Source organism: Rhinatrema bivittatum, chromosome 7 (genome assembly GCF_901001135.1).
Source record: "Rhinatrema bivittatum chromosome 7, aRhiBiv1.1, whole genome shotgun sequence".
NCBI lineage: Eukaryota > Metazoa > Chordata > Amphibia > Gymnophiona > Rhinatrematidae > Rhinatrema > Rhinatrema bivittatum.
The window spans coordinates 110,547,835-110,563,840 of NC_042621.1; the positions used below are offsets into that span (position 1 = coordinate 110,547,835).

General features: G+C 44.7%; 1 protein-coding gene across 1 annotated transcript in view; it reads left to right on the forward strand.

The window, feature by feature from the left end:
• The window catches only part of LOC115096172 (cyclic nucleotide-gated cation channel beta-1-like), a 118,192-nt gene that overhangs the window by 53,658 nt on the left and 48,528 nt on the right, over positions 1-16,006 (forward strand). The window contains exons 9-10 of the mRNA XM_029610685.1: positions 6,681-6,803; positions 12,084-12,225. Coding sequence (XP_029466545.1) covers positions 6,681-6,803; positions 12,084-12,225 — 265 coding nt within the window. The remainder of the gene's footprint in view (positions 1-6,680; positions 6,804-12,083; positions 12,226-16,006) is intronic.

Here is a 16,006-nt window from a genome sequence, read left to right on the forward strand (position 1 = left end):
ACCATCCTACCACTGCAAATGTTGCAAAATGCTGCTGCGTGCATCCTCACTGACACACGAAGGTCAGAACATATCACTCCCATACTCAAAGATTTGCACTGGCTGCCTGCTGTACAAAGAATCACTTACAAAGTATTATCATTAATACATAAGACCCTACACACTGAAAATATGAGCTGGCTCCGTAATGCCATCCATTTCCGCAAACACTCCAGAACCCCTAGAGCGCAACATGCAGCCACACTCCACACACCCTCTCACAAAACTATCAGACTCGACACAACTAGACAACCTGCCTTTGCCATAGCCGGCCCCTCTTGCTGGAACAGTATGCCTCCTGATCTTCGTCAGGAATTATGCCCGAAAAAATTCAAGCCAAAACTCAAAACTTGGCTATTCTTAAAAGCCTTTGCATAAAGTACCCAATATTGTATTTCACCATTTCCACCTCCCCCCCCAGCCTCTCTATTCCCTCGGCTTTTAACCCGACATCCTTTCCTTTCTCTGATCCAGCTGCCCCTTCTGAGCCCCCCTTTCGCAATGTGCTACTTGTCCTATCCCTATGACCTCGACTTCCCTCTCTTGAAATGCTCCTTCCTTTAAAGATTTTATTACTTCTGCAGTCTGCCACGCATTTTTCCTCATTGTTTCCTCGCCCCCCATGCATTCAACACACGATTAAGTTCTGTAAATTTTGTACTTTTCTTCTGCGTTCTGTAAATTTTGTACCCCCATGCATTCACCACACGATTAGTAGGGATGTGAATCGTTTTTTGACGATTTAAAATATCGTCCGATATATTTTAAATCGTCAAAAATCGTTAGAGGCGATATTTAATAGGAATTCCCCCGACTTATCGTCAAAAATCGTAAATCGGGGAAGGGGGAGGGCGGGAAAACCGGCAAACTAAAACATCCCTAAAACCCACCCCGACCCTTTAAAATAAATCCCCCACCCTCCCGAACCCCCCCCAAATGTCTTAAATTACCTGGGGTCCAGTGGGGGGGTCCCGTTGTGATCTTCCACTCTCGTGCGTCGGGCGCGTTGATAGAAAATGGCGCCGGCGCTACCTTTGCCCTGTCATATGACAGGGCAAAGGTAGCGCCAGCGCCATTTTGGTTCCTGTTCCCCGACGTCACGAGCATAGGAGATCGCTCCCGGACCCCCGCTGGACCCCCAGGGACTTTTGGCCAGCTTGGGGGGGCCTCCTGACCCCCACAAGACTTGCCAAAAGTCCAGCGGGGGTCCAGGAACGACCTCCTGCACTCGAATCGTGTTGCCGTACGGCCGGCGCCATTTTGCTGTACGGCAATATGACGCCGTATAACGATTAAGTTCTGTACTTTTCTTCTGCGCTCTGTAAATTTTGTACTATTCTTCTGCGCCCTCTAAAGTACTTCCAATAATATCTCTATAAATGTTTCCTTTAATTAATCATCGTAACTAACCATTTAATGCTAGTTTATTTAGTTAACTCCCCCCCTGTTTGCATTATCATTTATTTCTCTGTTATTCGCTTTCTCTTAGCATTGTTATGAAACATTGTTGACTGTCATTAATTGTAAAGCACTGCCACTAATCTCTGTTTTTCTAGCGTCGATGTGAAACATTGTTAACTGTAAACCGACAGGATGTTACTAAACGAATGTCGGTATATAAAAAACTTCAAATACAATAAATAAATACATTTCTGTATTTTGTGTTATGTGGCAGACATATGACAGAAAAACTGGGAAGTTGCTTATATATAATGTTTATTGTACTTGTTGACTTCTAATAAAAATGTTAATTACAAAAAAAATGTAAACTGTGTTTTAAGAAACTGTGCTTAATTTCAGCACACAGTTTTAAAGCACAGATTATTGCATCGGCTTGTAAAATGGAATACATTTTTGTGTTACTCTCAAAGTTGACCGTGTAAAATCCAACTAACACACTGGAAAATCCATTTAGCATTTACATGCACATATATCCTGCCAACTACAGATACTCATAATGGCATTCACATGCTCTACACATGCAAGCCATTCCTTTCACATGTATCCATCACTAGCTCTCAAACATGTCCAAAGATTGCAGGGGTCAATGGTTCTGCTTTATGGGATGCATTTAAAAACAAATGTATCACAGTCTTACATTATTAGGTCATGGATCATGTTATAGAGCAGACATTGGAACCCACATAAGATCACACTTGAAAACCTTCTTGCCTCATAGTCTGGTCCGTTTGTCAAGTCTACCATTCCTGTGGTAGGTTGCTTTTTAGAATGTTGCACTGAGCTGTCAGAGCAGCCTAGCAATGAAGAGGTGGTGTGCTGATTCTTCAGTGTAAGAGAAAATAGGGGTATGCATGGGGAAAATTGTATTTGTTTCTTTTTTCATGTGTATTTTCATGTGTGTGTTTTTTTTTCATTTCATTTCTTATGCACATTATGTTACGATTCCTCCTGTAGCTGTGCCACAGGAGGCCTCTCACCTTTTCTCTGGAGGCCGCACTGAAGCTGGGGCCTTGCCTGGACAGTCTATCCCGGTTTTGCTCCATGGCTTGGGAGGCCTTCCTTGCCATCTGGGCCTACCTGAGGCCTGCTCTTCTTCCTCCTGGACTCTCTGGTTTGGGCCTCGCCTCTTCTTCCTAAGGGGCTGGTCCGCAGCTCTTCTTTCTAGTTATAGGGCCAGCCGGGTGTGGCCCATCTAAACTCCTCCCAGGGAGTTGCCTGCTTCCTGCACTATAAAGGACTTGTCTTTCAGTTCTGCTTTGCCTTGCATTGGAGTTCCATGCTCCTGGATGTCTTGCCTTCCAGTGCTCCATCAGGCCTTTGTTCTTCGTTGGAGTTCCATGTCTTGTCTTAATGTCTGTTCCTGATGTCTGTGATCCAATCCTGATGTTCCTCGCCTGTTCCTGATGTCTGTGATCCAGGGGTGGTTCCCAACCCACCACACAGCCAAGAGGAAGGAACTAAGGGGTTGAAAGAAAGGAGTTGCAGGTTCACCTGGCAGTCCCAACCTGCCATGTGGCCGAGAAGGAGTTGTGGGTTCACCCAGCGGTTCCAACCTGCTGCATGGCTGAGAGGAACGAGCTGTAGGGCTACCTGCCAAGCAGCCAGAAGAAAAAAGCCGCAAGGAGATTCCCAACCTGCCCCCAGAGGAAGTGAAGAAGCTGAGGGCTTGTGGCTGCCGAGAGAGTCATTGGTGTGTGAGTGAGAGTGAACCGATATGTGTGTGTGTATGAGCAGGAGGGAACCTGTGTGTATGTCTGATCGTGCGTGTGTGTGTGTGTGCGTGAGCATGTGTTTTTCTGTGTGTCTGAGTATATGAATGTGAAAGGGAGCATGAGACAGGTGAAGAGACCAAGCTCTAGGAATGATGAAGTAAGAAGTCTAAATAGTTCTTTTTGAACAATAAATTCTGCAGTTTATATCAGGAAAGGTTGTGGTATCCAAGCATAGGGTGTTCTCTGAATGGTTGGGTCCAGGACTGCCACTACTCTTCCTGTGTGTTCTGAGCATATGTGTGTGAGTGGGTGGGTGGGGGTGGGGGGGGGGGAGTGTTGACCATGCATGTGATATGTGAGATAGAGGATTGTTGTGTGTGTATGTGAAAGAGGGAGCATGTGGGAGGTAACTGGAAAAAAATGCTCAGGAATGGAAAGCATGAATCCTTATCCTTACTAGTTATTAGTTTTAATTTTTGGGTGAAATTTGATGTGTCTGTTGTTTTGAAATATTTTATTGGTATTTGGGCAATTTAAAACAAATTTTATACAAGTTTTTAATTATTAGATCTTCCATTCATCAGCTGTTTTGAAAAAGTATTTTTATTAGTATGTTTATATTATTATGATTTATTATATTTCTTGATTTTATTGTTTAATGGCTGAGGACTGGTGATGGTTCTGTTTTTCCATTATTGCACTGATACAGAGTCTGACTTGTGATTTCCAGGTCAGCCTTTGCCTACATGTTTCTATTTATACTTTATAGTTTCTTTTTTCTGTATTTGGTGGGGGTCTGCTTGTGTTCTGCATGTGTGACAATGGAGAGGTATTCTGCTAGCATTTAGGAATCAATAGCAGCTTGGTTTGTTCTGCTTTCCTAATAGGAGGTGTGATTGGTGTAATATTTGCAGTATTGCCTTTCATAGGTAGGGCAGACAGTGTGTTATGGTATGGCAGGTTTATTATTGGTTCTGAGTACATTTTTTGCAGGGTATTATACAAGGTGGCCCATGGAAAAGTAGCCCGCCTCCAATACCAATGCATTACACAATGTTCCTAGCAGTGGATGGAGTTTGTATTGCTGTTCCTAAGGTGACATCAGAATTTGAATATTATTTATTCTGGTGAGTGCATGGTAAGGGATGCTATCCTTCTTCTGCTCTGCACCCTTTGTTGATGGAATTTTTGTGAACAGAGATTATTGTAGAACTTGACGTGCAAGATTTATAATTGGATTCTATCCTATCTTGTATAGACTCCAGAATTCACTTCCTTACAAAATAATTTTTATTGCTTGATATTTTTGAATAATTATGTAGTAGCGTTATGGGTCCTGGAGTCAGGAAAACCCACCTGGGGAGCGGCACGGGAATACAAGGCAGGACTCAGGACAAGACAAGGGCCAGTATTCAGCCTAGCCAGCCCCCTCCCCTGCTGGACACAGGCAGGAGTATGACTGGACAGGCAAGGCTTGGAAACAGCAGGCTGGAGACGAGGCTTGGACAAGGCAGGGTGGAGACAAGACTTGGCAGGCAAGGCAAGGCAGGCAGGACAAGGCAAGGCTGGATACTGAGCAGGACTTGGAGCTAAACAAGACACAGATAAGGCAAGGACAAGTCTCTGGTACAGGCAGGACTGGACAGGCTACTGGAACAGACAGGGCAAGACCAATAAGGCAGATTAGGGCAGGACTTAGACAAGGCAGACAAGGGAAACACCAAACAAGAACACAGAAGCCTGAAGGCAGCAAGGTTTAGAAAAGGCAGAATAGTCTGAAGGCCTCAAGGCAGGATAGAAGAGAGAATAGGCCAAATAGCCTCAAAACAGGAAACAAGGCAGGATAGGTCTGAGGGCCTCAAGGCAAGGCAGAAGGCCCATAGGCCACAAGAGAAGGCAAGTACAAGAGTCAGGTCATGGAGCCAAAAGTGACAGCATGAGAAGACAAGACTACTACGGCAAGATAGGTTTACATAGGACTGAGGCAGAGGCATGGCAAGGGCAGAGAGGAAGAGCTTGATAAGGCTAGAAGTAAGGCTTACTGAGGGCCTCTGCTGGTGAGGAGGCATCAATGCAGGAGACAAGAAAAGGAAAAGGCTTTGTAGCAAGTGAAATCCTAACAAGTTGGCAAATTAAAATACATTTCATTGTGTGCACCTGTTGAATGTGTTCTATCTTCTATATGCCGTATGTACTGTGTGATTTTTTTTTCTTATTTTTTTCACATTTTTGTAAAGATCTTTATTATAAAGGTTAAACTTTGTAATAAATTCTACTTTGAATATACGTACGGATATTTGATGAAATCTGATTTACCCCCTGTGCTTTTGATGTGATTGTACATATGTGATGTCCTATTATGTGTTTTTATAGGATTGTTCCTGGGTGGGGAGGAAGCTGCGGAGCATGATTAAGTTAATTATGAAAATCTCAGGGGGGGTGGAGAGAGAAGGCTTATGGGCCTAGGACCTAGATCTTTTAGGTACCGAGTAATGCCTCTGCTTGTTTCTCTCTCCCAGGGATAAGCTCTGGCTTTCCCATGTCTACCTGGCTAATAACTGTTTATGGACTTTTCCCTACAGGAACTTGTCCAACCCTCTTTTGAACCCCACTACGTTAGTTGTCTTCAGGAACAGATTCCATAGCTTATTGTTTGCTAAGTGAATTAATAAATATTTCCTACGATTTGTTTTAAATTCGCCGGTTGCTATTTTCATGGAGTGTTCCCTAGTCCTTCTGTTGTTTGAAAGGGTAAATAACCGTTCCTTTTTTTTGCCAGTCCTTGCTTCAGCACGCTACTTGTTCTTCCCCTGCTTTATTTCAGATGTGATGCCAGAAGAGCAGCTTTGCATGTCCGAAAAATACTCAGGCATATTGGCTCATGAATATTGTAATGAATCAGGACTTATATTACAACCAGGAGGGCCAGTCTAAAAATCAGTGCAAAGAGGGTTTATTCATCTTTTTCAGAAATGTGCAGGGCCGCTCATCCTCTGGCTTAAAACAGAAGTTTTGTATTCATCAAACTTTACCCCGAATTTTCAGAGCAAACCTCTGCATGTATCAACCTGCCTGCAGAAAGTGACACTTGCTCTGCCAAACTTTGGTGAATGCAATATTTTGCAGTCCTGACTGAGTGAATCGAGTCCCTAGATTTTAGAAGAATATGTTATGATTTAACCTCTGCTGCCCCTATCCTGTAGGTACAAAACATAGTAACATAGTACATGGCAGCAGATAAAACCCAGTATGGCCCATCCCCTCCGCCCAGCGGCAGTTTGTCTACTGTGGGTAGATGGCTTGTACAGATTCCCATATGGACCCCTCCTGTGTTCCTCGCCCAACCTTTTCAAAGTACTGTCACTGCTTTATAGCCCGTATTCCCCTGATTTGGTTTACAGTGGGTCTTTGTGAGGGCTTGTGGTAGAGTTTTTGTAAATTGTGTCGTCTTTTTGCTTTTTTTTTCAGGGTGATCCGGACCACGATGTACTTACTCTTCAGCCTTCATGTGAATGCATGTCTGTATTATCGGGCATCAGAATTCGAGGGCCTAGGATCCACGGTCTGGGTCTATAATGGAGAAGGAAACAGGTAGATTGCACTGGAAGGGGGTAATTCTGTAGCACTGCAAATTAAAAGGGCAGCAAATTGTGCGCATCACTTTAGCAGTTTTCAAAGTGGACTTAACACGCATACGACTGCCTTGAAAAAGCTGGCGCCAAATCTAGCCTGCCCTGGTTGCACCTGCTAAAATGTGAGCACGGATTTTTCCTGAAGATTTAGGTGAGTGGTTTTAAAAATCCATATGGGGCAAACTCCTCCCTAGCTACACCCCCAGAAAACTCCAGGTAAAGTTTCACTTGAAAATGAGGTCTGCCTAGAAGTTTACCCATCCAGTATACTCACCGCTACTGGTAGGGTTAAACTTGTTCACAATTAACCTAAATCCAATAACCCCACAACTGTTAAATATATATAGGGGGGAAGGTGGAGGTTTCATATATCAACTCAAGCAGGCCCCAACGGCCTCGGGAGCTTGTTATTTTTCAAATGTATAATCATTAACACGCCACCTACCCACCCTTTACTTTTTGTGCACTGTGTGATAACTCATTCAAAACTAAATTTTTCTTCCCTTTCCTTGTTTTTTCTTTTTTACTTTCTTTTTATTAATTCTTTTAAAATCTTCAAAGGCCATTATCACTGACTCCCAACTTGAAACAAACAGTCTCCTCCTTAATAACTTTCATCAACTCCTTAGCTGTCTCCTGCTCCCGACATGGCCGTGCTTCGAAAGTTCTTCCTTCATCTGGGGGAGCTGCGCCTTACTCCGGTCGCTGGACACACTGATCCCCGTTGGTGTTCTGAAATGTTGTTCCCTTTGAAAACTGGTGCAGAATCCTTGGGTAAAAGTGCCCCGTGGACTTTTCCCCCTGCTTGCACAGCTTAGAAAATTGCCCCCTCCCCTCCCCAAATATTACATCGTAATCTGCACTCCAAAGCATCATTGAAAGCAGAATGTGAGACAGAGGAGATTTTACAAAGGCATTTCCGTATGTAAAGCAGCGTCGTCCGCACAGAAATGGGCTCTGAAAATCGCCTCTCCTCTCTGTATGTGAAAGCGTGCGAGTAATGTCAGCACACGAGAAGGAGTTCCTGGGGGCGTAGTCCAGGATGCGCTAGCGCTCACGCACATGATTTCACTGGGAAACGTAGCCCCCCCCCCCCCACCTACCTACACAAATAGCAGGGACAGGTCTGCGTGCGTACCTTTTCCCAACCTGATTTTCAATTTGAAAATTGCTGTAAAGTCTGCAGATAAAAAGTACCCGCATACTTTACAGCTGCTGCGGGCAGCTTGAAAGTTGCCCTCCTAGTAAATATCTGCGTAGGTAAAGACTGATTGGCCTGTACAACCTGCCCAGACATCTGAGGCTCTTTCTCTCCAGTTGTCTGCTAGCTCGAGGAGATGAGCACACAAATTCCCAGTTCCCCACCGTGTCCCTCACCTGACCACTCCACAACCCTGTTCCCATCACCACCCTCCACAATTCCCCCAAGCCTGTCCCTCTGCCATTTCTTCTCCTCAGCATCCTGTAACCCCAGCACGCTCTGTGTCTGTTCCAAGCATTTACAAACTCAGTCCTGGCTTTGGTTGCCGACAGCTCCTCTGGTCGGCCACTCCATCCCTGCAAAGAAACATCTGCTCATGTTTCCTCTGCACTCACTTTCCTGCAACTTCACATCGCAACCCCCTCTCCCCTCCCCCCATCCCAGAATATTCCATTTGTACCTCACAAAACATTTTACATCTAGACAGTGAGGAGCAAGGGCGTTGGTTCCTTTTAGCTGTGGAATAAAGACTCATCCTTATCATATTGAAGGTCCTCATGGCATCATGAAATGATTGTAAATTAAGAAGTCATTTTTCACAGAATGTTTGCCTACCTGATGTTCTTTGTTCTTGATCCCAGAAACATCCAATTGTTGATACTGAGCGTAAATGAATCATAAATGACAAACATAAATGGTTTATTATAGTATTTTAAAATGGGATCCTTCCTGGAGGAAGACTGTGCTGTTATTTTTAAAGATTTGAAGCGTAGCAGCATGGTTTTTTTTTAATCGAGTTCTATTCAATGTTTAATCAACACATCTACCATAAAGTAGCAGTAACTTCCTAGAGAGGTTGTGTCTTCCATGCAAATTTGGATTGCCAACTTGCTCCATGTCAAAAGGGACAGTCCTAGTTTTACCCTCCTGCATGCAGGTAGTTCTGATTTTCCCATTGATGTCCCTAAGAAAGTCCAAGTTAGAAAGCCATGCATCCATTGACGTAAATCCAGGCTTGGATTAGTCTGTGCCTGATGACATACAGCAGACCCATCAGGCAACCCTAATACCAATACACTCTGTTGCTGTACAATACTCCTTCAAAAGCACACTGTGAGATCCATTCACTAAACATGGAGCCATCAGTCCTCTTCCTGCTGCTGCCAGGGGCGGATTGACCTATCGTGGGATCAGGCTTCCCCCGGTGGGCCGGTCACTCCTGTCATGTGATTTTTTTTTTTTTTTTAAATTATAAAGTTTCCAGCCAAAGTATTAGGGGGCGCCGCGAGCAGTGGTATCCCGAGGGGAGCCAATGCCCCCGGGCCCAGGGAGGCTCAAGCGGCCGCCAGTGACACGCATGTAGCAGGCAGATCGGCAGGGCCGTGGTGGAGCTCACGTCACCACGGCCCGAAGAAAAAGATCGCGTTTAAATGCGCTGATGCTCCTCCTCCTTCCTGCCCACGCGGTCCCAGAAGTAAACATTGCTGGAGCCGCGTGGGCAGGAAGGAGGAGAAGCATCAGCGCGTGTAGAAGAGGAGCAGCATTTGCGCTTATGGGCCGCTGCGAATCATCTCAGTGGCCGGAGAAGAGGAAGAGGCCCGGTAGCAGGGCCGCTGCGGCCGGAGAAGAGGAAGAGGCCCGGTAGCAGGGCCGCTGCGGCCGGAGAAGAGGAAGAGGCCCGGTAGCAGGGCTGCTGCGGCCCGAGAAGAGGAAGAGGCCCGGTAGCAGGGCTGCTGCGGCCCGAGAAGAGGAAGAGGCCCGGTAGCAGGGCTGCTGCGGCCCGAGAAGAGGAAGAGGCCCGGTAGCAGGGCTGCTGCAGCCCGAGAAGAGGAAGAGGCCTGGTAGCAGGGCCGCTGTGGCCAGAGAAGAGGAAGAGGCCCAGTAGCAGGACCGCTGCAGAGCCCATCCTGTGGCGACCCGCGAAGAGGAGGCTCAGAGGTGAGAGAGAGGCTGAGGGTCTGTAGAGTGTGTATGTGTGCGTGCATGAGATGAGTTGAGAGACTGTGTGTGGGAGTGAGGACCTGAATGTTTGCAGAGACAGTATGTAAGAGCCTCTATGTGTGTGAGAGAGACAGCATGTGACAGTGAGAGCCTGTGTGTGTGTATGAATGATTGTATGAGAGAGAGCATATGACAGGAAGAGCCTGTGCTTGAGCAAGACAGCATGTGGGAGTGAGAGAGCCTGTGTGTGTGTGTGAGAGAGACAGCATGTGAGAGCCTCTGTGTGTGTGTGAGAGAGACAGCATGTGACAGTGAGAGCCTGTGTGTATGAATGATTGTATGAGAGAGAGCATGTGGCAGTGAGAGCCTGTGTGTATGAATGATTGTATAAGAGAGAGCATGTGACAGTGAGAGCCTGTGTGTGTGTGAGAGAGAAATGCATGTGAGAATCAGAACCTGACTGTGTGTTTGAAAGAAGAAGATGGAGAGAAAAAAAGATAATATAAAAGGAATTGGAAAAAAAAATAAGAAAGGGAAGGTGGGAAAAAAAGCCTGTGACCAACCGATTAGAAAACTAAGATCAGCCAGCAAAGGTAAAATAAAAAAATAAATTACTTTTTAGTGTTTGGCACATGTAATCTTTGGGAATGTGCAAGAATAGCACTTTCTCTATGCGGATCTCACAATGTAGGAGATCAGCATGGAGAAAGTGGAAGCCCACGGGGCCTGCACAGAGGAGGCAGCAGAATGGGTTTCAGTGTCAGTAGCAGCAATCGGCACCTCCCCAATAGCCATGCGGCAGCAGTGACAGTGGCAGCAGAGGAATGAGAGAGGCTCTGAGGTTGCTGGCAAAAAAAAGAGAGGGGGTCTGCCTTTAGTGTGTGCATGTGTATGAATGGGAGTCTGCCTGGGGGTGTATGTGTGTGAATGCATGGGAGCCTGCCTGGGGGTCTGTGTGTGAGAATGAATGTGTGCATGCCTGGGGGATGGGGAGGGAGTGCTGTGAAAATGAATGGGAGCCTGCCTGGGTGTCAGTGTGTGTGTGTGTGTGTGTGAGTGTGAGAGCATGAGTGTGTATGAGAAAATCCAAGGGAGTAAGAGTTTGTGTTTGGGGGTGTGTGTGTGTGTGTGTGGAGGGGGGAGAGAGTGTCTTAGAGCCTGTCAGTGAGAGCGAGAGGTTATGGTGGATATAAGAGCATGAATGTGTATGTATGTGACAGTGTTATGTGTGGGAGAGAATGGACATGTGAGTAAGTGTGAGAGAGAGAGGATAACCTCCTAATCCTCGACAATATCAGGGTGACTGGAAATAAAGAGCTCCCATAGAAGGGGACAGCAGGGGCTTTTTAAAATCCTTATTCGTTTTAATTATTGAATGTTATTTGATATATGTGCTGTTTTGAAATATTTTATTAGTGTTTGGGATATTGTAAAAAATGTATATGATTTTAATTAATAGAAATTCTATTTATCAGTAGTTTTAAAATATTCTTTTATTATGGGTTTACTATTATAACTGAAGCTTTGTTTCTTGATTTTATTTGTTTTATGAGGAATGGTGGTTCTGTTTTTCCATTGTTAATACACAGAGTCTGGCTTCTTGGAGTTTCCATTTCAGTCTTTGTCATTTGTGCTCCTTCATTTTGTATTCTGTATTTGGTGAGAGTTTGTGTTCTGCATGCAAAGACTGAGATGAAGCATTCTTTTAGCATGTGGTTTCTCTGTAGGGATCTGTAGTAGCTTGGCCTGTTCTGTTTTCCTGATAGGAGGTGTATTGATATTTTAGATTCTGGTGTAATATTTGTGGTATTCTTTTTCATAGGTGGGGTTGTTATTCTTTGAGTGTTGGCAAATAGTACTGGTTGATACGGGAGGACCATGCCGAAATATAGGGGTGTGCACATATATATGTAAATTATATTGTATATGTAATTGGGTACCCATGGGCCAGTAAAGAGAAAAATCCCCCGGGCCACTATTTTCCCTCAATCTGCCCCTGGCTCCTGCCATATCCCGGGAGAGGCATGACAGGATAGTTGTGGTTCTTCGTTTTAGATGTGACAAACACTTACTTTTTATGCTTCTTTTTCTGCACAGTTACATTCGTTGTTATTACTGGGCTGTGAAAACCCTGATCACCATTGGAGGACTGCCTAAACCGGAAACTCTATTCGAGCTGTGCTTCCAGCTCTTGAACTATTTCATGGGAGTGTTTGCCTTCTCTGTCATGATTGGTCAGGTAAATAACAGGTATTAGTACCTTTTGCAGGGCAAATATTTTGCAAAGCTGCTCGCTATGGAGCTTTCTGAAGTACCAGCCCCATTCCAGGACAGAACTCTGAAAGGTCCATATTCATATTCACTGGCAGGGTGGTAAAGTTAAACTTATCCAGCTAATTTTGGAGAGAGATTCAGAGGGTCAGCTGCATTATTGAATATAGACAGCTATGTTAAAGGTGGCCGGATAAGTTTATTGGCTAATTTTAGGATAGTTCTACGGCATGACCGGAGTTAGCTGGATAACTTATGCAGCTAACCTAACTCCTCTCAGAAATGCCCCTGAATGCCCCATCTTATCCAGCTAAATGTTAACCAGATAAGTGCCCAAAATATTCATAAGCTGGCATTTAACTGGATAACTTGGGACTTATCCATCTAAATGCCTCTAAATATGGACCTCTGTAAACCTCTAACTCACTTTTCTCCATATCTAACATCCCAAACAGAATCTTACAGTCTTTGCAGATCAGACTTTTTTATACGTTTTTCTTTCCTTCATTTTGCATGAACTCTACATTGCACCTTGGAGAGCACCACTTCAGTTCTCCCTGCACTCTAGCAGGCCTTCTACATGTCATTGTTGTACATCCTGTTATATAGAGGCAGGAAAAGCAGAACTACAAGTCCATGCATGCAGTGGAATAAAATCAAGACTGGTTCAACCTGTCCTGAAAAAACGGAGCCACTTGAACTCCCTAATTTGTAGCAGGTTTTTGTACCTGGGAGCTAGAGATCCTTGTAGATTAGAATGCCCTGAGGAGCTGAAACAGGTGCTGTGAAAGACATCTCTTACCTGCTTAAGCAAATGTTTTTAGAAGAAATGTGATACTTCCTAATACATTTCTGAAGCTTCATACAACAAGGAGTTTTTGTACTAAGTTACATTAAATAGGCTATTAGTGTCCATTAGTCTTTTGATTTTCACATGGGCATTGGTTACTGGTTTAATGCCCAAGGTACTGAAGGGCATAGAGCCTTTAGTACATCGGGCACTGATGGTAGGATTTACTATGGTTGGTAATATTCCAGCTCCAATTGGGGCTCAGATCACCCTCTCTCCCTTCTTCCCTCCTGCCCCCTCCCCTCCCCCTCCCTAGTGCAACTCAAAGGTTTTCCATAGGCCAATCCCCCCTCCTGAGTAAACATAGAAGGTCTATTAATGTTAATGAGGACTACCACATTAAGGGGGCAATTTTAATGTCCATTTCCATGCATAAAACAGTGGATTATGTGAGTAAACGACAAACTACCTGGGGTATATGTGGGTGGGGCAAGCAGGAGGTGGTGAAAGATGCAGCAGTACTAAGGGGGAGGAGAGTGGAGGCAACAGTTAGCAGGGAGGACTGACCAAGAGTGGTGGTATTAGGGAAAGAAGGAGGAGAAAGCAGCAGAGGCACTGGGTGGGAGGTGAGGGAAAAAGAGCTTTGAAGCGGGTAGCGGAACAGATGTCAGGTTGGAAGCCTCTGCAGTAAGAAACACCACTCAGCAGTGGATTCTCAATACAGGCAGGATTGGACTTATTAACTGCAGGCTCTGTAGCAATGTTCTTCAAGGTAATGCCTGCGGGCCAGTGGCAACTCCTGTGGACCTCTAATGTGACGCCCGCTACAGCTCCCATTTCCCATTCTGCTGGATGGAGCTCACTGTCTCTCTCTCTCTCTGCTGGGCAGGGTGACCAACTGCCCCGTTTTCAATTAGACTTCCTGTTTTTGCAGCTAGTTATACAGTGTAAAACACAATAAAGCAAGGCCAGGGACTAATCAATGGTGGGGGCAAGCCTGAAGACATCGAGAGAGAGAGGGGGGCCCAACGAGCAACAGGCAGAGCCCATCCCGCTGGCAGCTAAAGACACTATGGGAGAGGGAGAGGGCCGGCTGCTGCCAGTGAAGCTCATTGCACTCATATCTGAAGACATTGAGAGAGAGTGAGAGAGGCCAGCAGCCGCCAGTGGGAGCCCATCCCGCTGATGTCTGACGATGCCAAGGGAGAGAGGCAGCCCCAGCATGAATCAGAGAGTCAGCATGTATATATGTGAGAGAGAAAGGGTGTGTATGTGTTTGTTTGTCTGTATGAGTGAGAGGCAGAACATGTTTGTGTGTCAGTGAGAACACATGAGTGAGAGCATTTGTATGTATCAATGAGAACATGTATATGTATCAGCGAGATCATATGTGTATCATAAGAGATCATAGGAGTAAGAGTGTGTATGTGAGAGAGAGAGAGCATATGTGAGTGAGAGAGTGTGGGCGTGGGTATCAGCAAGAGCATATGTGAGAGGAAGCATGTATGTGAGATGCTGTGTGTGTGAGAGAGAGAGCTTGAATGAGAAAGGGAGCATTTAGAGCATATGTGACAGAGGAAGCATTTGTATGTGTGTGTGTGTCTGTCTGTGTGAGAGGGAATGTGTGTGAGTGAATGTGTGTGTGTGTGAGGTGGAAATCAAAAGTTCCAAGTATGAAGAACGAGAGATTTTGTAATCCTTATTAGTTTTAATTTGTGGGTGCTGCTGTGCTGCACTGGCTCCCAGTTGGCCTTAGAATTAAATTTAAGGCTTTGACCTTTGTCTTCAAGACTATCCACAGGCTTGGTCCTGGTTACCTTGAAAGTCTCTTTGTGCCTTACAGTACCATGTGTCAGTTAAGATCGTCTGGGAGGTCTTGATTAAAGGTACTCACTTTTAAGAAATACCAACTGGCCGAGCCCCATAAATGGACATTGCCAATTGTGAGTGTGATACTATGTAATGCTCTGCCTCTAGAGCTTCAAGAAGGGGATAATACCCTTTCCTTCAGGGAAAAGCTGATCTCTTTCCTTTTTACCCATGCTTTTCAGCCTGGTTGTTCTATATAGTTTTTGTGTGGATTTCTGCAGTGTGAATCTTACTATGACTAGGACTTGTCCAGCTTTTGCCAAATTCTGTTTTGTTTATTATGGTTATTACTTGTATGAATATACTTGTTATGTTTTGTCATGAATTCAATGCATTTATTATTGTCTTGCTTCTTTTGGTTGTAATTCGCTGAGGACACAATCTGTATTAGCAGAATATAAGTGATGCTAACTAAAGAAATAAATATTCAATAGGTTTATCCAGCTAAGTTTGGGACTTAGCCAGACTATGTATTTATTTATTTATTTATTTAAAAATTACTTCTATACTGCGTGCCCCAAAAGAGGTTACGGTGGTTTACAGTATTAACATACAAAAATTAAAAATATCGTCAGACAAAAAATTAGTGCTTCAAATATAAAAGCAAAACAGCAGTAATAACAGAATACTACTTAAGCTCCCACGTGTCCTTCAACTGCCGAGATTATAAATCAAATTCTTGCTTAAACAGCCAGGTTTTCAAAGATGATTTTAAAGGCCTTCATATCTTGTAAGGTCCGTAGTTGCTCCGGCATGGTGTTCCATAAGACCAGGCCCACTAATTGAAAAGGCCCAGTCTCTCACCTTGACAAGATGTGCCTGTTGAATCGTAGGGGAACCCAGAGGTTTAAATTTTCCACCCCTCTGAACAGGTAAGTTTTAGCCAGTTAAGTGTGATGTCATAATCTGCTGAGGATGTAACCCCAAAGTCAGAACTGGCCTGTGCTTGGTAAGTTGCAACTGAAGCAGGAATAGGGTGTCTTCTGCCTGTGATGGCCACTTTCCCCTCAAGTTGAGCCCTCAGGTGCAGGATGAGCCCTCAGGTGCTGGACTTGACAGCAGAAAATACATGGAGGCAAAGGCGAACTTA